The sequence below is a fragment of the Hemicordylus capensis genome, chromosome 6, assembly GCF_027244095.1.
Source record: "Hemicordylus capensis ecotype Gifberg chromosome 6, rHemCap1.1.pri, whole genome shotgun sequence".
Taxonomy (NCBI): Eukaryota; Metazoa; Chordata; class Lepidosauria; order Squamata; family Cordylidae; genus Hemicordylus; species Hemicordylus capensis.
This window is the reverse complement of record NC_069662.1, coordinates 161,795,502-161,818,960: the sequence shown is the minus strand read 5'-3', so window position 1 is coordinate 161,818,960 and position 23,459 is coordinate 161,795,502. Positions and strand designations below refer to the sequence as shown.

Below are 23,459 nucleotides of genomic sequence, written 5' to 3'. Positions count from 1 at the left end.
GGCCTTGCTCAGTCAGTAGGCACCTGACTGCTCCAGCCCCACACAAATGCCAAAGTGTGGGGCTCCTGCTCCTGCTGGCTACCTGAGCCATCAAAAACGTCCCTGCAGGCCAGATCTGGCCTCCGGGCCTTGTGTTGTCCAGGAGTGGTTTAAACATTGGTTTCAAGACCAGGTTAAATAGGAACCCTGGCTAGCCTGCCACCATTTAATGTTGGTGCTGATTAATCCCTAGTCTGTGGTTAAGGGTGACATCTATTGCTGTGAAGAGAAGGAGTCTGCACTCTGTCAATTGAATTTTAGATTTATTATGGGTAGCTGCCTTGGGGGCTCTTATATGTCTGAAGGACAGGATATAAAGCATTTTAAGAAGTATTGCGAGAATGGGATGGAACGTGGGGAAATGACTGATATAAATATAAAGTGTGTGTGCGGGGGGGTGGGGGTGGGCAGGTTCACACATAACAGAATCTACTTGAAAAGTTGGTAACTGACTTCTCTGTGACTGTCTGGATCCATGCTAAGGCAGGAACCTCAGGTTCACTCAGGGCCTCAAACAGAGATGTGTAACTGAAGTTGACTTACCAACCCAAGGGCTATTCCTACGGAAGGGTGTATTATGTCTGAACCCACACTCTGCATGAACCTCCTGGTTTGTTCCTGGTGAGCCCATCCCCTTTGCCACTGGGACCACTGGCTGCAAGACCATGCAAGGCAGGCTGGGATAAGCAACTGGGTTACTTCCAGCAAATCGAGGTATGCGACTGTCTGCGTTGCCAGATTTCAGGTGCCTCCCTTCACCCCCCCCCATCTTGGACTGGAGAAACTTCAGGTTCCGTGTTATGTGTGAACCTGGCTGTACTGAGATCTCTCTCTCTCTCTCTCTCTCTCTCTCTCTCTCTCTCTCTCTCTCTCTCACTCAGTACAGCCAGGTTCACACATAACACGGAACCTGAGGTGTTTTTTTTAATATATATATATATATATATATATATATATATATATATATATATATAAAAGAGAGAGAGAGAGAAGTGTGTCAGATTTTTTTCCTCTGGCCAAACGAAGAGTGAAGCCATTTCAAGCTTATTGTTTACAGCCCACATAAATTCCTTTCCATCAGCAGCCGACTCCAGGCCAGGTTGACAGTGTGTGCATGTACTCAACCCTGAAACAATGTGCAGGAAGATGGATGATGCCTCTCCAGACTTCCTGTAATTGGAGGGCACATCGTAGGCTTTTATTACTTTGGCGATAGTGTTTGGGGAGGAGGGGGGAGCCCAAGGTGCCAATTACTGAGCCATTAGGAACACAGTGGAACAAATTATCTCATTTGTCTAGAAATAGCTTTTTAGCAAAAACCTAAAGTCCCAGAGTTGTGTTGTACATCTGGTCTGAATCCTGGCTTCCAGTTTTGTTTTCTTGTTCATTACAGTCCATACCTAAAGTTGCAGGACTTGCTTTTTATTCAGTCTGAACTGGTTACCAGTTTGTTTCCAGGCTCGGTCAAAGGTGCAATAAGAACATAAGAATAGCCCTGCTGGATCAGACCTGAGGCCTATCCAGTCCAGCACCCTGTTCCCTGCTGTGGCTGACAAGCTCCCTCTGGGAAGCCCATAGGCAAGAGATGAAGGCGTTCCTCCTCGTTTGCTGTTGTTCCCCTGCAACTGCTATTTGAAGGCATCTAATCTCTGAACCTGGAAACAAACTGGCAACCAGCCTATAGCTATCAAGACTAGTAGACCTGTCCTCCATGAATTTGTCGAAGCGTCTTGTTTGTTTGTTTGTTTGTTTGTTTGATTGATTTCTATACCGCCCTTCCAAAAATGGCTCAGGGTGATTTACACAGAGAAATAATAAATAAATAAGATGGATCCCTGTCGCCAAAGGGCTCACAATCGAAAAGAAACATAAGATAGACTCCAGCAACAGTCACTGGAGGTCCTGTGCTGGGTGTGGATAGGGCCGGTTACTCTCCCCCTCCCCACCTTTACAGCCATCCAAGCTGTTGGCCATCGCCACATCCTGTGGCAGAGAATTCCATAGACTGGTTATGCACTGTAGGAAAAAGTACTTGTGCTCCGTGGGAGTTGGGGAGGCGAGGAGGAGGCTTAGCACAATTAAAGCCATGTGGTGCTCAAGCGTTGGCCAAGTCAGGCCCCCATAGCTGCAGTGACCACCATCAGCCAGCCAGGATGGAGTCCATAGCCCAGTCAGGAGGCAAAAGCCAACCCACCAGAACTCCTGGAGTCAAAGACCACAGGAGGATCCAGGAGGTTTGTACCAGCCGTGGAATCTACTAGGAGGCCACTGTGGGAGATAAGAGGAAGATGAGCAAGCCACCCAGATCACGAGTGTGCAGTGAGCCACGGAGCCTTATGGCGCCCATGGCAGCTCCGTGTGGGCAGAGATGGTGCATTAAGCATCTTGGACCCAAAGGGTTAAAGGTTTTAAAGGACAAGACATCTAGTCAGCTTCTGGGGTTATTTAATTTAGAAAAAGGAGAGACGTGATCGAAGTTTAGGCAAAGGAGAGACATGATAGAAGTTTATGAAGTTATGCATGGCATGGAGAAAGTTCATAGGGAAAGTTGTTCTTCCTCTCTCACAACACTAGAGCCAGCAGTTATCCATGAAAGAGATTGCCAGGAAATTTAGGACCAGCAAAAGGTGATGACACAAGCCAGGGTTTTGAAGACCAGCCTCTCTGCCTCCCAAGTTTTGGTGGTGTGCAGGGACATCCTGGTGGTTCTTTGGGCTGTGTGTTGTGCTCCCCAGAGATTTCTGAAGTGGACAGTGGAAATTCCCTTTCAGTCCAGAGAGGAACCAAGCCCTCCCTTCCCTGTTCAGTTACGAAACAAAATGAAAACAAACAGAGCCATTATTCAGAGGACAAAGGCTTTTGCTACACTCTCGGCAGTTGGAGAAAATGAAATAGATGCCCAGGAGAGAAGGGATACAATGGAGTTTCCTTCTGTGTCAAGTTGGACAAGTGGGTTCTTCTTTAAAAGCCTCCTTGAGCATGGCCTGCTTCTATTTATCAAGCAAATAATTACCTTGGTTGTGAACTTAAAAGCTCTTTTGGCCTTCCTTGGTCATAAATGTTTCTATAAACTCAGGGTGGAAGGCGAGACAGTCACCTGCTTAGAATCCAGGTTAGCAAAAGGGCATCTTCAGACGTGTGGAAGTAATAGCAGAATGGGGCCAGAGCTTGCTGGAAGAGCCCGCCAGGAAGAAGATTGCAAGTTCAATCCTTGCAGTCTCCAATTTAAAGCAGGATCTCCGGGCTGGGAAAGAGAGAGACTTTGGTGGGAAGCTGCTTGTTGGGCTGTACGTGGGGTTTTCAGCCTTTTAAAAAACAAGTGTACTCCTATCTCAAAGCTTCAACTAAGTTACACCCCTCTACACACACAGACAGTATATATACACACAGCCAATGGTTGTTGATATCAAGAATCAAATCTTGCCAAAGTTGGTGGGTAATAATATAGGAGCCAAGTTAATCTGCCCTGGAATCAGGCACAACAACAGAAACCCCTAATGCTGTGGCTTTCTTCCTTCTCCCACACCCTGGAGCCTGGTGTGGCCCCTCCTCTTCCTCCTGACAGGCTGTCTAGGGTCTCAACCCTCTCTGTCTGACTGGCAGGCTCAACAATGAGGAAAATGCTGTCTGATACTCAGCGAAGAAGGGATGCTGCCTGACACTCTTCTCCTTCCCAGAGAGGACTAGTTGTGAGACGAATCCTCTGGTCAGGAGCCAATGGCACAATGTGCCCGTGAGTCAGGAGGACTTCACATACGCTCTGTGAAGAGTACCACCCAACACACACACACACACACACACACACACACACACACACACACACACACACACACACAGAGAGAGAGTTTATGTACCCCGGTTGAAAATCCCTGGGCTACATAAACCAGTTGTCGGTCTCGGTAGAAGACGGCTTCATGTATTCGTACAAATGTTCTGGATTTTAAAGAATCTCTCCATCTTTCTGCTTGGTTATGACATCTGTTCCTCTTATTTCTAAGTGTAATGGGGTGGTGTGTCTTAATTTGGTGCATAAAATACAACAAAACACAAGCAGCAGTAGTTGCTGATTCCTTATTCAACCACAGCCCACTCATCCGCTTCCCTGTCAAAGAGAAAAATTTAGGAAATTTGAGATAAGTGAAGCAACAAAAATACACAAATCAAAATAGAAGTGCTGGGGAGAAAGGTGGGGGGAGAATCCTCATGATTCAAATATGAAACCACCCATGGGAAATTTCCTTAACAAAAGGCCTTTGAGATGGATTTTGATGCTGTTGGGAATTTTCAGTGGAGAGGTAGGTGTGTGTTCCCCATTTTTGGGAGGGCCTGTGGTGGGTGTATCCAGCCTGGGGTTCTCCAGCTGTAGCTGGACCACAGCTCCCATCACCCCCAGCCACAGTTTCTTGCAGGTGGGGATGACGGGAGTTGTAGTCTAACAGTTGGAGAATCAGTTGTTCCTCAAGTCCTCCTCCTCGCTGCCATTTTCCTTGTTGCTTCCCTCTTCTCTTTTTCCATATCTTCCCAGACTTGCAACATCTGGAAATCCAGAGGCCTCATTTGAAAAGTATGCTGTAGGCCAGGGATGGCCAACCCGTGGTTAGGAAGGGGTGGTGTGCCCAGGGGACAGCAGAGTGTTGGGTGTGATTATGGGCCTTTCCCCACTCAATGTGGACAATTGAACAGTATTTGCTCATGCAGAGTGACCAGTCTCTCATAGGCAAACAAGCAACTCTGTTGCACTCACTTTGCTCCATGGATGCAGCAGGCTTCAGAATTCTGCTGTTCTTGGAGGCAGAATGTTTATATGTGTATTCACAGCCTGAATGGGAAGCCTGTGCTTTAAGGAGACAATGTTTGATCTTGTAGCAGACACTGAAATGAGAATCCACAACTCACACTTAATGGTTGCATTTTTTTTTTGTCTGTCTCTTTTTCTAGGGATGTAAAAGCTGGAAACATTCTTCTTGGAGAAGATGGTTCAGTCCAAATTGCAGGTGACTCCTCATTGCCATGTAGCCTATCTGCTTACAGTGTGTGCCACAGCCAGAACACCAAGGGACTAGTTTAGGGGAGACGGGGGAGGCTGTGAGCCAAAGTAGCATTGTGTGTCTTCCCTGTTCAAGGCCATATTTGGAGAGGGGAGTCATGAGGGTCAACACGCCCTGTCCAGACTAGAAGTTGCCTTTGGGTGGGAGGCAATGCATCTGACAAATCCTTCCCCAAAGCTCCCCCTGAGAGTTGACTGTAGTGGGCTGACGGGCAAGTTTGCATTGCTTCTTTAGTGTAAACCTGAAGTCACTGGCTGGTCTTGTGGTAGCAAGCATGAATTGTCCCCTTTGCTAAGCAGAGTCTACCCTGGTTTGCATTTGGATGGGAGACTAAATGAGTGAGCTCTGTAAGATATTCCACCTAGGGCATGGGGCCGCTCTAGGAAGAGCACCTGCCTGCTTGCATGCAGAAGTTTCCAAGTTCCCTCCCTGGCATCTCTAGACAGGGTTGGGAGAGAATCCTGCCTGCAACCTGGGAGAAGCCGCTGCCAGTCTGTGTAGACCAGGGATTCTCAACGTGTGGGTCCCCAGATGTAATTGGACTTCAACTCCCAGAATTCCCAACCAAAGACACCTGGGGCTGGGGATTATGGGAGTTGAAGTCCAATAACATCTGGGGACCCACATGTTGAGAAACCCTGGTGTAGACAATGCTTACCTAGATGAAGCAACAGTTTGACTCAGTAGGCGGCCATGGCCAGTGTTGTGGACCACCACTCCCAGCATCCCCAGCTGCAGTGGCCTTTGACTGGGGATTATGGGAGTTGTAGTCAGCAGCAACAGGGGGTTCCTATTACAGGGCACACTGCCCATGGCTTCCAGGCATAACCTTCCCTTGTTCCATGTAAAGCAGGGGTCCCCAGCCTGCGGCCCTCCAGATGTTGCCAAACTACAATTCCCATCAGCCCCAGCTACAACTTATTGTGGCTGGGGCTGATGGGAGTTGTAGTTCAGCAACACCAGGAGGGCCGCAGGTTGGGGACCCCTGATGTAAGTTATTTGCACCAGACAACCCTTGCTGTTTTCAGCTTATTCTGGAGGGTACCCCATAGATCAGGGATGAGCAAACCTGGCCCTCCAGCTCCTGTTGAACTACAACTCCCATCTTCCCCAGCCACGGTTTATTGTGGCTGGGAGGGTGATGGGAGTTGAACAACTGGAGGGCCAAGTTTGCCCGCCCCTGCACTAGCTGCATGGAGGGGAAGCAAGTCCCAAGTGGGATCTGCAGAAGAGGAGCCAGGGCCCTGCTTGTTGGGCAAGGGACACCCTCCCGCCTGCCTCTGGACCAGTGTGGCATTGCAGGGCGAAGCCTTGAGGGCTGGAGGAGCCATCGCCCGTGCTGCTGCCCCGCAGAAACTACAGACACGTTTTGTAAGCAGGTGTTAACTGCTGGATGGACAGTACCGAGTCCATCTTCTACGGAGTCAGACCATTGGGCCATCTAGCTCGGTACTGTCCACACTGACTGGCAGAGACTCTCCAAGGTTACTGGCAGGAGTCTCTCCCAGCCCCATCTGGAGATGCTGCCAGAGACCGAATCTGGCCCAGAATCTCTTCTAGCACTCCTTGATGGTTCCCAGTGCATGTGGACGGGCGTTCCCTTCTGCTTGGAATTCCTAGCCTGCAGAGGAAGACTCCCACCCTCTTGCTTGAGGGGCCGGCATGAACCTAGCCCTGTTGCTCCGTCTCTGGGATTCCTTGATGAGAGAGCTTTTTCATGGGTGCTTTTAGCCTGTGGTTGGGTGTGTGTGTGTGTGTGTGTATCTGCAGAGATCTATCAACCTAGCCTTGGTGGGCAAAGGCGGCAGTATAAATTAAGATCCCGTGCCTTGCGTTTCATCCTCTTCCAGAACCACTTAGCTGTGTGAGATCATCTAAATATCAAATGACTGCACCAGCATCTAGATTTGCTTTCTAAGCAAGCCTCTGCATCCTTAATGACGCCTTGACTGGAAATCTATTGTCTGTGTGCCCCAGAAGGGCCTTCATGTTCAGAGCGGATGATTCTCTCTACTTGTGTGCTTTGATATCATATTTAAAATGGTCGTCCGTCTCCTTCATGTTGTCTTTTAAAAAGCAAGTACTTGCTGAAGGTCTGTTTATGTTGGAATTAACCAGGGCGAGGTAGAGGTGTGTGTGTGTACACACCACAATTCATACACAAGCTCAGAAAAACCATAATTTGTTGTTGGCAGATAATTTAACATCTTGTAATCTCACCTTTCAATTGGAAAAAAGAGTCCCTAGCCTCATGTCTGCAAATATAGGTTTTAATGTATGTTGGTCACGTCTAGCAAAAATGCCAGTGTGTGATTTAGTAGCATTTCTGGTGGTCAGATGATTTAGTTTCAGGCCTGGCCCTGCCCCTTCTCCATAACAGAGACATAATTATGCCAAAATAAGACACGGCACATTGGTTTGTTTTGCATAGTTCAACAAGGTTTGCAGAACTTGGTTTTTCTTGGTGCATAATTCTTGACTGTGTGTGTATTGCATTTATATGCAATCTTTCTGCCTTGATTAAGGTCATTTACAGTATTAAAGTATAACAGAAGAGCCAAAAAAGCAACGTTTGTCTAGGCACGTTAATGGCCTTTTCAGGAGTTGAGGATGAGCTCCCTGGCTTGGGTGCCTCTTCTGTCATCCTCTTAAGTGTGCTGTCAAATCGATTTTGACTCTTGGCGCCCACAAAGCCCTGTGGTTTTCTTTTGGTAGAAATAAAATCCTGTGGCTTTCTTTTGGTACAGGAGGGGTTTACCATTGCCTCCTCCCGCGCAGTATGAGATGATGCTTTTCAGCATCTTCCTATATCGCTGCTGCCCAATATAGTACCAAAGGGGATTCAAACTGGCAACTTTCTGCTTGTTAGTCAAGCATTTTCCCGCTGCACCATTAGGGCACACAAATCTTTGAGTATCTCTTGAAAATATGCTTGCAACCATAGAGGTAGGTAGCTAGGTAGTTTTTATATGCTAAGAGTATAGAAATCTCTAGGTAGTATTCAAAATTTAGAGTTCAAATTGTAGAATGTTAGAGTTGGAAAGGACCTTGTTTTCCAAGGTACAGCTGCCTTCACCTGGTGACCGAAGGCCTGGAAAGAACAACCGCACACAGAGCCCAAGAATTAACCATGTGGATGACCAGCTATGTAGCAGGTGATGTGGTTAAGTTCTTCCTGGACTGGATTCCTTCAGGCAGGGATAGCATGACTTGAATGGTCCATATAAAATTATCCCTCTGCATAGATGCTGGGAGGAAGAGTTGTGGCCTAAGCTGTGTGCTTGATATGCTCAAGGAACTTTATTTTTTTTTGCCCCCCGTGGTGGAAGAAGTTAGCCATGTGAGCCGCACCTGGAGTTTGAAGTGCTACAACCTTTAACTGCTCATCTCCTATTATGAGTTAGACCTTTGCTCAATTTCAGAGGATGAATACAACTGAAGGAAGCCCGGGTGGGTGCGTGGCTGGGGGAGTCAGTCATGTGACTTGCCTCTGGGGGAGCTCCCCCAAGGCAGTGGGCCCCCAGACAACTGTCTCCCCTTGCCCTATTATAGTTACACCCCTGCCTTTGCTGTAAGAGCATGGTTGACCACAGAAATCAATGTGAATTGCAGCTCTGCTGTATATCAGTGAAGAGCTTGCTGCATATTGAATGAATGAATGAATCGGCTGAATATCTCTGAAAGCCCTGATGGTTCTGTTTGCAGTGAAGTGTTGCAATCCAGAGGCAAGCAAGCTTATTGCCATGTACCTACAAGTTTAAGTTAGCAGCAGGACATTGGCATTGGAACCTTGGCTAAGTCAGACTCAGTGAGGTATCTGTGATTTGATCCTTCAGCCCCTGGCATCACAGTTGTGGCCCCAGTTGATCAAGGGGCCATACTAAGTGGCCACTGACTGCAAACCACAACCTACGAGTTCTCAGTCATCATTGTAGAATAGGCTGATGGACCAGACTTAGCTAGTGGAAGACACCTTCTACCAGGGTGGCTATTTGGGCCTCCAAAGAGAGGGCAGGATCTGATAGCACGCTTGGTCTCTGAAGCTGGTATTGGTTGTCAATTGCCTTGTCTATTCCTCCACATGAGAAGCAAGTATTTGTAGACTTCTTCAAAAGGGGAGATGCAGCACCTCCAGGTTTCCAAAGGCAATTGTGGTAGGGATTAATGGGAGTTAAGGTCCAACCACATTTGGGGACCCAACTTCAAGAACCTCCCAAAGAACAATTTGTTATGGGGAGGCAAACAATTAAAGTTTTTTTATTATTATTATTTCTTGTTTACACAGTCAGCCAGGTGTTATTGACTTGTTTGTTTTATCCAGACATTGAGTCCTTCCCAAGGACCTGAGATGGCTGAACTTTATTATCAATGTTGTTGCTGTTATTATTATAGATATTGTCACAAAATATAGGCTGTTCCCAGTAAAGTTGTTTTTTTGTAGTTGGCTGATGGTGGTTTCTGTGGCCCGTATGGTGTTGAGGTGCTCTGCAAGTTGTTTTGGAATTGCACCTAGGGCGCCAATTATTACTGGGATTATTTTGGTTGTCTTCTGCCACACTATACAGAGGGTATAGTGAGTCCCCTTGGAAAATGCCTCTTCTGATGTTAACCTGTCCAAGTGTCTCGCCATTGATTGTTAACTGTGTGCTCTACATGCACATTGCTTTAAAAAATAAACAAATATCTGAATGTTTTTGCTGACACCAGTTGTTTCTAAACATTTTAGTATCCATTCATGAGGCAATGAGTCGAAGGCCTTCTTGTAGTCAATCTATAATGCAACACTTAGATTTGTTTTTCTTCTCTTGCAGTTTTCTAAAATCATTTTGTCAATCAGCAGCTGGTCTTTTGTGCCTCTGGTGTTCGGGCAATTTCTTTTCTGTTCAACTGGAAGCTATTTGTTAGTTAATAAGTTTTGCATCACTTCATCTGCTATTATTCCAGTTAATAATTTGAACATGGTTGGCAGGCAGGTTATCGGTCTATAATTACTTGGAACTGCACCTTTTGCTGGGTCTTTCATGATGAGATGAGTTTTCGCAGTTGTTAGCCATTGTTCAATATCACCTCCTTGCAAAATGTGATTGAACTGTTTTGATAGTTGTTTATGAAGGCTTGTTATGTGTTTAAGCCAAAAGCCATGCAGTTCATCATCGCCTGGTGCAGTCCAATTTTTAATTTTCTTTGCTCTTTCACTTATTAATTCTGGTGTTATTATTAGATCTTGCATTTGTTGGTTACATTTTTCGACCTCTTTTACCCAGCCTGCTTTTTTATTATAATCTATTGCATTTTCCCATAATTTCCCCCAGAATTGCACTGTTTCTTCTTTATTTGGTGTTTCTATGTTTCTTGCAGTTTCTCCTTCTATGCTTTGGTAGAAACGTTTCTGATTCGACTGGAATTGGAGATTCTGCCTGTGTTGTGCAATTGTGGCTTCGTATCTGCTAATCTTCTTTGACACTGCTATTTGCTGCTTTATTGTTTCCAGGACTTCTCTAATTTTCCTTGAATCTAGATGGTATTTTTGGATCAGATACTGTTTGGTGTTCGGTACAGTATATGATGATGATGATGAAGATGATGAAGAAGAACCCCTGTTTTAGACTGGGAGGTCATTCACACAATCAAAAACTGTATTCTAACCAGGTTTGGGTGCTCCCAATTTTTGGTTGTATGGAAGCAAGGTAGGAGGAAATCCTGGGTAGCTTTTCCTCCTACCTTGCTTCCACACAATCACTTCTGCCCAGGTTTATCTCTTACTGCACTTCCACACAACTGAAAATTGGGAGTACACACAGTTCTCAACCTGGTTAGAACACAGTTTTTGAGTGTGTGAATGGCCTCGGGGGCTGAGAGCCAAACAATGTTCAAAACTGTATAGAGAGTGCCATGATTAGTGTGGGACTAAGATTTGGGGGAACCTGGATTCAAATCCTCATTAATCCATGATGCTCACTGGTGGCTCTGACTTAACTTAACTTTCAGCCTAACCTACTTTGCAGAGGAGTTAGGATAAAAAAGTAACCATGCACACTGCCCTGAACTCCTGGGAGATAGGAATGTGCACCAGACCGGTCTGGGGCCATTGCAGAGGCCTCTGAACCAGTCTGGATTGGGGCTGGTCAGGGTGTGTGTGTAGCTTTAAGGAGGGGGGGTAGTACTCACCCCTCCCACCGCTTTCCCCCCTCCGGAGTACGACTTTATAGCAAAGATTTTGGGGCGGCAGCATTCCTCCCTGCTGCCCCCGTGGTTGCCCGTCAAAAGCAGAAGCTGAGAGCATGCATGCGCCCGTTGCTGCCACTGCCACTTAAACCTACATGCCCCCCAGTGCCGGACTGCGCCTCTGTGGTTCTGTGCACATCCCTACTGGGAGAGAGAATGGGATAGAAATGCAAACATAAACTGACATGGTGTAATGTTCCTTAGACAGTGCCACTTCATGTGGGAAGCTGCATGTGAAAGAAAGAGGCCTACACATCAAAAACTAGTACAGGAGGACCTCGATATCTGCGGATTCACGTATCCGCGATCGGGTAATAGATACCCATCCTCGGCATATGCGGGGGGTGGGGAAGGGGGGAAAGACATGTCGGCCTTTGCATATCCACAGAGGTCTGGCTGCCAGTTTGTGTTTCAGGGGCTCAAAATAGCTCTGTTTAAAAAAGAAGAAAACTGATTTTTGGCCTATTTGGGGGGTATTCCGGAGCACAGCGTGATTCGGGGGAGCAGCTAAGTATGGTAGGCAGCTCCCTCCCCCCGCATTTCCCCTCACGAAAATGGATCTTTTGGTGATATTTCCCCTGACCAGGAACCTAACCCCCAATTCCCCATTGCCACAGTGCCTTGATATTCACAGTTTGCATATCCGCTGTTGTACCGAGGAATGGAATCCCCATGAATATCGAAGTCTTCTTGTACATGTGGAAGGTGGCTAAGTTAGCACCCTCTTCCCTAGCTTTCTGCATGTGGGTGTGCTTTTCTCATTTAGTTGTCACTCACATTGATATGCTTTCTGAACTATTTTTCTGCTTCTGTAATAAAACAGTGTTTAAATCATGTCTGCTTTGCACCCTTCAAAGACGCAGCTGTCAAAGTGATATTATGTTTTGACAGAGTGAATTTGTGCATATTAGGCAGCTCTTCTTTATTGCAGATAGTATTTCAGTAAACACAAGCCCTACACTCTGGAGAGAAGTGACTCAATTCATTTCCTAGAAAAGGCTCCGTTTATAATGCTATCTGTTCTAGGGATATGCACAAAACAGATCTTGGGTTAAGTTTCGAGCTCGAAACGAAATGCAAAACAGCTGAAACATTTTGCCAAATAAGTGGTTGAAGTGTTATAAACAACTTGAAACATTTCGAATGTTTCAGACATAGGGAACAATGGGGAAACTCCATTGTTCCCCATGGGTGGCTAACAAGGACACCAAAGTGGGTTGGGTGGAAGGGCATGATAGGTGCTACCTACCACCCAACCCACAAAAGAAATGGGCAAGTAGGCAATTTGTAACAAACTTTTAACCTTCCCCCAAACCCCATAGTATTGAGCTCGAAACGGGCAGTTTCGAGTTGAAGCTTGTTAACATCAAAACGTTTTGCACACCCCTAACCTGTATTGTGGAATGCATTGGGTTCTCTTTATTAGTATTGGCCTTGCAGAATGCATGATGATAGATCTGTTCCTTGTAATGGGTCATCTTTTAAATTAGGATAATTTTGTATGATAGATTTTGGGTTAGACTAGAGCAGGGCTGGCCATCACCTAGGTAGACCTAGGAGGTTGCCCAGGGAACCAATTCTTGGGAGGTGTATAAACAGAGCTAGAGCATAGCACTGCCAGTTAGTCTCTCTCTCTCCCTTGTATTGAACCCCTGAAGTAATGCACAGTGGTATAAGAACATAATATGTAATACTGCAGTCTGCACCCCAAAGGACCTGGGCATTCTTCTGTACCCCAAAATAATTCTTTGCTCTTTGTACCTCAGCACCGAATAAACAACTAGTTTCATAAGCTGCACTCCCTCTCTTGACTACAAATTGCCTGCCTCAACATTCATTTCCAGAAAGAAATGTTCTCAAACTGGATTTCCAAATTAACAGTGGCATTGGTGTAGTGGTTAGAGTGCTGGACTAGGACCGGGGAGACCCGAGTTCAACTCCCCATTCAGCCATGATACTAGCTGGGTGACTCTGGGCCAGTCACTTCTCTCTCAGCCTAACCTACTTCACAGGGTTGTTGTGAGGAGACACAAGTATGTAGTATACCGCTCTGGGCTCTTTGGAGGAAGAGCGGGATATAAAATGTAATAAATAAATAAATAAAACAAATTAAGAGTTTCGCCCCCATAATAGACTGGGAACTTGCTCCCACTGTGTCCTCAAACCAGTGCAGGCTACTCATTCACTGGTTATCTGTTGGGGCTGGTCATTCGGCCTCATGAATGAGAAGCCTGTGTAGCCCAAGATAAAGCTGGAGCCCTACAGTTCTCGACTGGTGGGACACCAAAGTCAGACTTGGCCTAGGGAGCCCAAACCCCCAAGGCCGGCCCTGGACTAGAGGTTGGTAAGCAGAACATAAGAACAGCCCTGCTGGATCAGGCCTAAAGCCCATCTAGTCCAGCATCCTGTTCCACATTGTGGCCCACCAGATGTCTCTGGGAAACAAGAGGTGAGGGCATGAGCCCGCTGTCCCCACAGACCTCATTGAGGTGCTTCACAGCAATCATGTGAAGCACTTCATAATGTTATAGATCTCTTAAGAGGTTGGAAACTGAGGCCATAGCGCCGCCGCCCCCCCCCCCCGGTGTGAATTTCCCGATTTCTCTCCCTTAGCATTCTTAACCATGGTTCAATGTTGTATCATCACAAGCACTAACCATGGTTAACACCAACCAGGTTTCTCTTTAACAGTGGTTTGCAAACCAGCTTCAGCCCTGGTTTAAAAGGGTAATGGCAGTAATTGGTAATTTTATTTATTATATGTGTACACCACCGCAAACTTCTGTCTCTGGGCAGTTTACATCAACATAAAATTAAGTAAAACAGGAATTTAAAACCTTAAAAACAATTTAAAACCACATATCTAGGGTGAATAAATGTGTCTTAGAGATTTTTTAAAAGTTGTCAGAGATAGGGAGGCTCTTATTTCAGCCAGGAATGCATTCTAGAATCTCAGGTTGGCAGCACGCCCATCCCTGTGTAGCCACCAGACAAACTGGTGGCAACTGCAAACGGACCTCTCCGAATGATCTCAGTCGTCAATAGAGCTCACAGTGAAGAAGATGTTCTCTCCTGGCCCTAAGCTATTCAGGGCTTTATAGATTATAACCAACGCCTTGTATTTTGCCCGGAAGCTTATTGGTAGCCAGTGCATTTCTTTTAATATAGGAGTAATATGGTCTCTCCAAAATGATCCAGAGACCAACCTGGCGGCCACATTCTAAACCAGCTGTAGTTTCTGGACTACGTACAAGGGCAGCCCCACACAGAGCGCACTGCAGTAGTCAAATCTGGAGGTTACCAGCAGATGTACCACTGTTCTGCGGACGTTTACCTCAAGAAACGGACGCAGCTGGAGTATCAGCCAAAGGTGACAAAAAGCACTTCTGGCCATTGCCTCAACCTGGGATACTGAGGGGACATTTTGATCCAGAAGCACCCCCAGACTGTGTACCTGTTCCTTCTGGGGAAGTGTTTTCACACCCAGAACCAGCACATCAAAATAATCTCCTGTGTTCCAACCCCACACAATACGTACCTCCCTCTTATTTGGACTAAGTCTCAGTTGGTTATCCCTCATCTTGCCCATTACTGTCTCCAGGCAGGCATTTAGGGAGTCTGTGCCTTCTCCTGATGATGTCGACATGAAGAAATAGATTTGGGTGTCGTCAGCGTACTGAGAACACCCAGCACCAGATCTGATGATCTCTCCCAGGGGCGTCATGTAATGGCAGATATGTGTCCCTAACTAAGAGCTTGGCTAAACTTCCCAGAATTGCACAGCCACAGTGGGGTGTGGGGTGTTTTTACAGGCTGTGCTCTCAATTGTGCAAGGTTGCAGGGAGCTCCAGCAAGGCTGGGCGCTGCATTTGTGTGAACCAAGGGCCAAACCAGACGAGGCAGTGGAAGATGCATGGTCAGATCTCCCACAGCTGCTCTTAAAAGGGTAAATGCTGCCATGGGGTCTGCAGTTTGGATCGGGCTGTCACTCAAGGACAAGGCAGTTTAGCCAATTTTGCCATGGACCTAATTAATAAAATAGGGCTGAAACCTGCCCAATGGGGTAAATCATATGATACCATATGACCCTTTCTTCGCAAGGTCCCAGTCTGTATTGAAGGGTGTGTTTGGCTGTGTTCACCCTTAAAACACACACACACACACACACACACACACACACACACACCAACACACCACCTTCTGGTGTAGTGGTTAGAGTGCTGGACTAGGACCTGGAAGTCCTGAGTTCATATCCCCATTCAGCCATGAAACTAGCTGGGTGACTCTGGGCCGGCCACTTCTCTCTCAGCCTAACCTACTTCACAGGGTGGTTGTGACAAGAAACTTGAGTATGTAGTACACCGCTCTGGGCTCTTTGGAGGAAGAGCGGGATATAAGATGTAAATAATCCTCTCTAATAAAAGGCTTGGTGTCCATCCGTGGACAACCAAGCGTGTGTCCGTGCCTCCCTCGGCCGTTCTGGGCATGCACAGAGCGCGTGCGCAGAACAGCCGAGTCAGAAACGGACAAAGGCACCAGGCGGCCATGTTGGCAAGTGGCAGAGGAAGGAGAAGCGGGGAGGGCAGAGGCGGCTGCTGAACCGAGAGGGAGAAGCGGGGACATGGAGGGGGGAGGAGGCGGCGCGGAGCAAAAACGGCGGCAACGGGACCGTCAGCGGCGACGGGTCCAGGCCAGCCGCCGACGAGGTGCATAAGAGTAACGGGAAGGGCGGGGAGAAACCCCAAAGTAAAGTGGGCGGCAGTGAAGCAAAGCAGGAGCAAGCAAAGCCAAGCCTGAAATATGTGGAGGGGAAGACCAGCGGGGGCGGGCGGGCAGGCAAGTGGCAGGGAGCGGCTTGCACCCCCCTGCCCTGCGATCGAGCGATCTGTTGACCAGCCAGGCCTGAGAAGAGAGGGAAGGAGGAGGGCGGGGGAGCCGGAGAGGAGGGAAGGGGCGTGCTTAGGGCGAGGGGGCGGGGACTAGCCAGAGAGAGGAAGAGGGCCGCTGCTGGTGCAAGATGCTGCCACTCAGCGCCACCAGCAGCACCCGCCGCGCCCAGTTACATAAACGAGTTTTGGACAATGAGAGACAACCCCAACCGGAAAAAAAGCAGGAGACTTTCATGGCTGATGAGCCCGGCACCGAGACTGGGGGTGGTGGTGCAGAAACCCTCTCTCCAAGCTGCCCTCCCAAGTTTCAGGTTCCAACCTGCCAGTAAGCTGAGTTTTGGACAATGAGAGACAACCCCAACTGATCCCCTGAGCTTCTCCTGGGAAGAAAGAGTTCCGTTCCTGCCAGCCAGAACCAGCCTCGGCCAAAGGCACCCAGCTTTCTCGGAAAGCAAAATCAGGAAGGTATTGGTTAACGGAATCTAGCACCTTGCGGCTTCCGTGGCCCAGGGTCTGAGGGAGGAAGGAGTAGACAGAGAGAGGGAGAAAGAGAAGGAAGGGAGGAAGGAAAGAGAGAGAGAGAGAGAGAGGAGGGAGGGAGGGAGGGAGACAGGACAAAAGAAAGAAGGAAGGAGAGAAAAGAGAGAGGAGGGAGGGAGAAGGACAAAAGAAAGAAGGAGGGAGGGAGGGAAAGAAGGAAAGAGAGAAGGAAGGAAGGAGAAAGAAAAAGGAGAAGGGAGGGAGGGAGAAGAACAAAAGAAAGACGGAAGGGAGGGAGGAACAACCATCCCCAAAGAGCGAGCCCATTAAAGGAAGGAAAGAGGGAAAGAGAAAGAAAAAAGAAAGAAGGGAGGGAGAAGAGGGGGAAGGAAGGAAAGGAGGGAGAGGGAGAGAGAAGGAAGGCAGGAAAGAGGGAGAGAGAGAAAGAAAAAAAAGAAGGAAGGAAAGGAGGGCAAGAGGGAGGGAGAAAGAAAGAAAGAAAGAAAAGAAAGGCAGGCTACTAGCGCCCGTTATTTTAACGGGCTTAAAAATACTAGTAATAATAATAGTTCCCTACAATCTTGTCTTGAGTGTATGCCATAGAATATGTCCCAGAATCCTTTCCAACACCCAAGGGCTCCATAGCAGATGTTCAGGACTTGCTCGGCAGACAGCACGTTGTGGGCTGGGTTCCCAGAAAGTAGACAGCTGACCTGTGTTCATTCACTAATGTTTACAACAACTATGCCATGTAGGTCAGCATTATTTTCCCCAAGCTACCGGTAGGGTGTAGGGATGGTGGAAGAAAAGATTGGGGCGGCGGGGGGAGTGCTTCACGTGGCTGAGGTCAGATTTGAGGAATTTGTGATCTTCAAGGTATTCTGTTAAGCCTCTCTTCTCCCCAGAGGAATCATCCATCCTCTCCCTTCATTGGGAACTTCTATTCCAAAATATATTGGTTGGCGTTTTTTTCCTTTATCCTCCAAATGACCGTAAGGCAAGATGAAAAGATAATTAGTATTCTGGGGTTGTGAGGTTTGGCTGCTTGAAATGCATACCTTCCCTGTGAGGCTGACTTGCCTAGAACGAGATCTGCTGCTAGACACACACACACACAGCCCTTCACCCCTAGAAACAATAAAGGCTTCATACATCTATGCATAATCTGAGGAGGAGCAACAATACAGGAATCTTGTGACTGGGTGGTGATGGGGTTTTTTTTAGAAGGATTGCAATTCAAATGTAGATGCTCAGGGTGCCGAGGCGTGGATCTTTGCAATTCCTGGGGTTTTTTGTTTTTGTTGGGGCTGTTTGTGCTCAAAAATTAAACTTTTTAAATTTTGCACCAAAAAAACCCCCTCTCTGTTTGCCATCTATATGTGTATGCAAACTTGCAAAATGTCTCCTATTTTGCTTAATGCTGCAGTCATTATTTTGCATGCTTACGCTCTTTCTAGTCGTGAGGAGAGGCAGGGAGCAGAGCTGGGCACCAAATCCCACCAATGTCCACCGAAAATCTTATGTGGAGGGGCTGTCGCTTAGTGGGAGAGCATCTTCTTTGCATTCAGATGTTCCCAAGTTCAGTTCCTGGCATCTGCAGGTAGGGCTGGGAAAGACTCCCTAGAGAGCCGCTGCCAGTCCGAGTAAAGTACTGAGCTAGGTAGGCCAGTGGTCTGGCGCAGTATAAGCAACTAGCTTTTGGGGGGGCGTGGGGGGGCATTGTAGCTCATTGATAGAGCATCTGCTTTGCATGCATAAGACCCCCTGTCTGAAACACTTAAGAGCTGCCTGCCAGTGTAGGAACATAGGAAGCTGCCATATACTGAGTCAGACCATAGGTCCATCTAGCTCAGTATTGTCTTCACAGACTGGCAGCTGCTTCTCCAAGGTTGCAGGCAGGAGTCTCTCCCAGCCCTATCTTGGAGATGCTGCCAGGGAGGGAACTTGGAACCTAGATGCTCCTCCCAGAGTAGCTCCATCCCTAAAGGGGAATCTCTTCCAGTGCTCACGCATCAAGTCTCCCATTCATATGTAACCAGGGCAGACCCTGCTTACTAGGGTACAAGTCATGCTTGCTACCACAAGGCCAGCTCTCCTCTCTTAAGAGAGGAGATAATCCTGAGTTAGATGGAGGGTCTGACTCTGTATTGGGCAGCTTTAAGTGTTTGTATATAGAAGTAAAAATTCCCCAGATGCTTTTGGCAATACATTACCTTGAGATCTTCTCCCGCTTTTAACTGTTCGGGGGAACCTGGGAAGCTGCATCTTACAGAGTCTAACCATTGGTCCATCTAGCTCAGTATTGTCTACACTGACTGGCAGCAGTTCTCGAAGGTTTCAGTCAGGAGTCTCTTCCAGCCGGAGACTGAATCTGAGACCTTCTGCATCCAAAGCAGGTGCTCTATCACTGCGCCTTGGCCGCAAAGCTGTTCATAAGAACATAAGAGCAGCCCTGCTGGATCAGGCCCAAGGAGGCCCATCTAGTCCAGCATCCTGTTTCACACAGTGGCTCACTAGATGCTGCTGAGAGCCACAGGCAAGAGTTGAAGGCATGCCCTCTCTCCTGCTGTTACTCCCCTGCAACTGGTACTCAGAGGCATTCGGCCTCTGAGGCTGGAGGTGGCCTATAGCCCTCCGACTAGTAGCCATTGATAGACCCCTCCTCCGTGAAGTTATCCAAACCCTTCTTCAAGCCATCCTGTGTGTGATGTCATCTTCCTTGTGTATAATTTTGCATACCAGTGCAGGGACTAACCACATTTCTTCTATTCCGTTTACATACCTGAAGTTCAGAATAGATTTTAGCCTGGGTTATGGCCAGTGAGAATTCATTCGTAAAGCTGGGAAGTGTGTTCCTTTCCTGTCCATCTGGTCTAGCTTGAAGCATTTAACAGGTCTGGCTGTAAACTGTTGGCACTTGTAACTTCTCCCACTCGCTTTGCAGATTGAATAGTGGAGCAGCTTGGGCTCTTGCATCTGGTCTGAGGCTGCTGGCTTCTAAGAGTCCTCTCCTTTTCTTTTTGGTGTTTCAGATTTTGGTGTTAGTGCTTTTTTAGCCACGGGAGGCGACATTACCCGGAACAAAGTGAGAAAAACCTTTGTGGGCACACCTTGCTGGATGGCACCTGAAGTGATGGAGCAGGTAACCCTCTTCCTCTTCCCCCCCCCCCATCAAAGCAAAGGTTGTATTGTGTTTGTGATAGTGTTGCAAACTTCAGCATGGCACCTCCACAGCTCCTGCCTAGGGTCCTATGTACGATTATGGCTTTTGAGTACAGGAGGCCCTTGATTATCGTGAGGTTTATCATATTTACCCGAATTCCAGACTACTCTGGATTTAAGACAAGCCCCTTAAAAAAAGATAGTGGTGAAATACAGGTTATACTTAATTTTACTCAAAAGGAAGAGGACTCTGGATTAAAGATGACCTCCTGATTTCTAACGTCAAATAACTTGGGGGAAGAAGCAGACTAGTCTTGCATTCAGGTAAATACAGCACGTTTTGTGCTACCGCCACAAATGCTGAAACCGTGATGATTGGAATATTGTGCTTATGAGAATGAGGTTCCTTGGTACATGGGAGATGTACTAAAACTGTCAAAACTTGGGGGTGGGGGAGGGAAACAAGAATAGGAGAAGATTACAGCACTGTACCTTGGCCGCTGCAGCCCCTTCAGTAATGACCCCCCCAAATCCTCCCAATTCCGCATGAACATGCCCCAGCATGGTTTCACACTGCCTCCAGAAGTGCCTTCAATCCAGATATATCACCGGAAGTGCCACTGGAAGTGTGAAATGCTCACAAAGGACCTGCAAATGGCCAAAATTCACCTCTGCAGTAATCGAAACCAATAGGATATATTGGTGAACTGCGGATAGCTGAAACCGTGAACAGAGAACCTGCACTAATTGTGGGCCTCCTGTATGGACTTGCTTCCGCTGCTCTGGCCGGATGTTGTGCTAGTTTCTGGCCAGGCAGAATTCCTTGCAACCCCTTACAGTGCTGTGATCGTACAGCAGTTCGAGGGTTCTCAAACATGAGTCCCATGCACACAGCGTTTTTGAGGGCAGGTGATGCCACCGGAACAGCAGCGGGGTGGGGACGAGCAGGGAAGGAGCTCCTTACCTGCTTTTTAAGGGAACCACTCCCTGCCGTGCCGGTTTGAATGCTGGCGCCCAAGCCGGTTCGGTGCTTCCCAGAGGCGCTGCCGAACCAGCTCATGCATATCCCTGTCTCTGATGACTGCATCTGTATGACAGAACAATGTGCAAAGATGTGTTTGATTCGCTTACACATTGCATTTTTTAGGTGTTTTAGTAATGTAAACTGCAAAAAAGCCCTTCGATGTACCTAAGAGTATTTATACATTGGTATAAATGTTTAGAATAGTAATTACTGTCTTCGGTGGGTAACTTGCTTCTCTGCCTCATTTTCTCTGTCTGCAAAATGGGAGTAGCACTGACCAATATAGTGGCTGGAAGCAAGTAATGATTTTTCAGCATCTGGAAAGTGTGGTGTTAATATTTTTAGAAAAATCTGGACAAACTTACATTTCAGACAGCCTTTTCATCCAGCTGCATAGTACTATATGAAGCCCAAAATCCTTTGGCTTTGAGGGAAATAATTTTTCTTCTCCCAGAGCAACTGTTGAGTTAGCAAAGCAACGTGCTCCTGTCACATTTGCACAGATCTTGATTTTTCTAGCCCAGGAGAAGTTGACTTCTCCTGTTTGGCTGAAATTTTTATTTTATTTTTTGCACTTTAAAATTTTATTGGTTTGTACAATATCTTAACAGTCCAATTACATTTAATTAAGTAAATATTGGCTTCCCGCTTACCAGTCTGCACGGTTCATATTATCTATACAAATCTACCATTGCTATAATAATTAAAAACACATATACTCCACATTGCAAACTCGATTTTACCCTATAAACCTGCTGCTGTTACTAAATTTCAAACCCTGCTGAAAGGTCCATATTGGAAAGAAATTCTTGGGGGATCGTAACTGGAAGAGGGCATACGGCATCTCTGCTCTGCAGTTGAGGCAGAGAATAGAAGTTGGGCTTGAGATGCCAGGTAGCTGTGTGATGCCAGAGAGGAAATAGCTTTCTTGGAACAAGAATGGCTCATGTATACAATGCCAGTGAAGAAAGATGAGTTTCCACAAATGGACCTGACTAGCATTCATGCAGAGTTGGAGAGGCTGTTGTGGTAGCATCATGGATAGTGAAATAAAATCACCTCTCCTTCCTTTCTTTCCCGAGTTTCATTTGAATTATTTCAGGTTCAGACATGATGCCCTACTTGCCTACAACCTTTGCTCCTGAAATCCAAGGTTTCCCCAAATATATCTACATGGATCAGATGTTTTAGGATAAAGCTAACTGGCTTCCCCTCTTCCTCGGACATAAGGATTAGGGAAGGATTTAAATCAACATGAAGGGAGTTAATTCTAAATCTGAGTTAAAGTAACGATGGCTCAAAGAAGCAGCAGCAAACACATTGTTTGTAAAAAGTTTTGTATGAAGAGGACTTGAACATGGATGTGTTTTTCCAAGTTTTGTGTAGTCATGATAAACTTTAGGATAAAGGAGAAAGAGTTCCAAATGTAAGATTCAGGTTGCCTTTGGGCTTTCTCCTGACACTCTTCCGTTACAATGAACTGGTGGGCATCTGGTGGGCCACCATATGTGAAAGGATGCTGCACTAGATGCGCCTTGGGCCTGATCCAGCAGGGCTATCCTTAACTAAAGCTCCTTGAATTGATCTTCCATGTGATGCCTTGTGAGTCAGTGATAGGTTTTCACATCTTAAGATTTGTCTATGTCAGGGCTGCACAACTTTGGCTTGCCAGCTATTGTTGGACTACAACCTCCATCATCCCCAGCCACAGTGACCAGTAGTCAAGTATGATGGGAGCTGTAGTTGTGCAGCCCTGGTCCATGCAATAAAGTCTGTATATGCTGAATTAAAAGCAATATAAGTAATTGATATTTTTGTAGAAGCCTGTTCTCTTTTCATACAATTTATATTGTCATTGCAAAGTACTTGTGTGTGTGAACCCACAACGCATTGTGTGTGCTGAATTGGAGCTTTGTGCACCCTGCAGTTTCCTGATAGAATTGGTGGCTAATCTAAATACATCCTCTAATTGGAGGCAGTTCACGAAAGCCTTGCGGGTGCATGGGTTGGGATGTCAGATAACTAAATTCGGGGCGAATTAAAATCTGCGACTTTCTCAGGTGAGAGGTTACGACTTCAAGGCAGACATCTGGAGTTTTGGAATCACGGCAATCGAGCTGGCAACGGGGGCCGCCCCTTACCACAAATACCCACCCATGAAGGTGAGTTGCTGACGTGCTGATTTTGATAGCCAAGGAAGTGTTTAGAAAGTGCCAGTGGCCCCAAATCTGTACCAACCTATCTTGGAAAGTGTTGCTTCTGAAGTGAGAACTGGCAGGGGAGGAGGGATATTCTTTTCTCCCTAGTTGCAGAAACCTACATTGCAACACCAAGGAAAGAAGACGCCAAAGCAGTGTGTAGACACTACTGAGCTAGATGGACCAATGGTCTGACTCAGGGTAAGGCAGCTTCCTGTGTAAATTACTCTTCAGTGAGAAGGCCGGTCATGGTGGGCCAGCATCCACGGAGGACTTGCTCACCTGCTGTTGATCTCCTCCTGCAGTTATTACTTCCTTCTGTACTGCAGACATCTTAAAACTTGGACCCAAGATGCATCTGTTCATCAGTGCAATAAAAGGCACACTTAAGTTG

General features: G+C 46.9%; 1 protein-coding gene across 2 annotated transcripts in view; it reads left to right on the top strand.

Moving 5' to 3' along the window:
- The window catches only part of OXSR1 (oxidative stress responsive kinase 1), a 124,870-nt gene that overhangs the window by 63,710 nt on the left and 37,701 nt on the right, over positions 1–23,459 (top strand). For both annotated transcript variants that reach the window (XM_053262435.1, XM_053262436.1), the window contains 3 exons: positions 4,978–5,033; positions 19,714–19,823; positions 22,928–23,029. In XM_053262435.1, the coding sequence (XP_053118410.1) occupies positions 4,978–5,033; positions 19,714–19,823; positions 22,928–23,029 (268 nt within the window). The remainder of the gene's footprint in view (positions 1–4,977; positions 5,034–19,713; positions 19,824–22,927; positions 23,030–23,459) is intronic.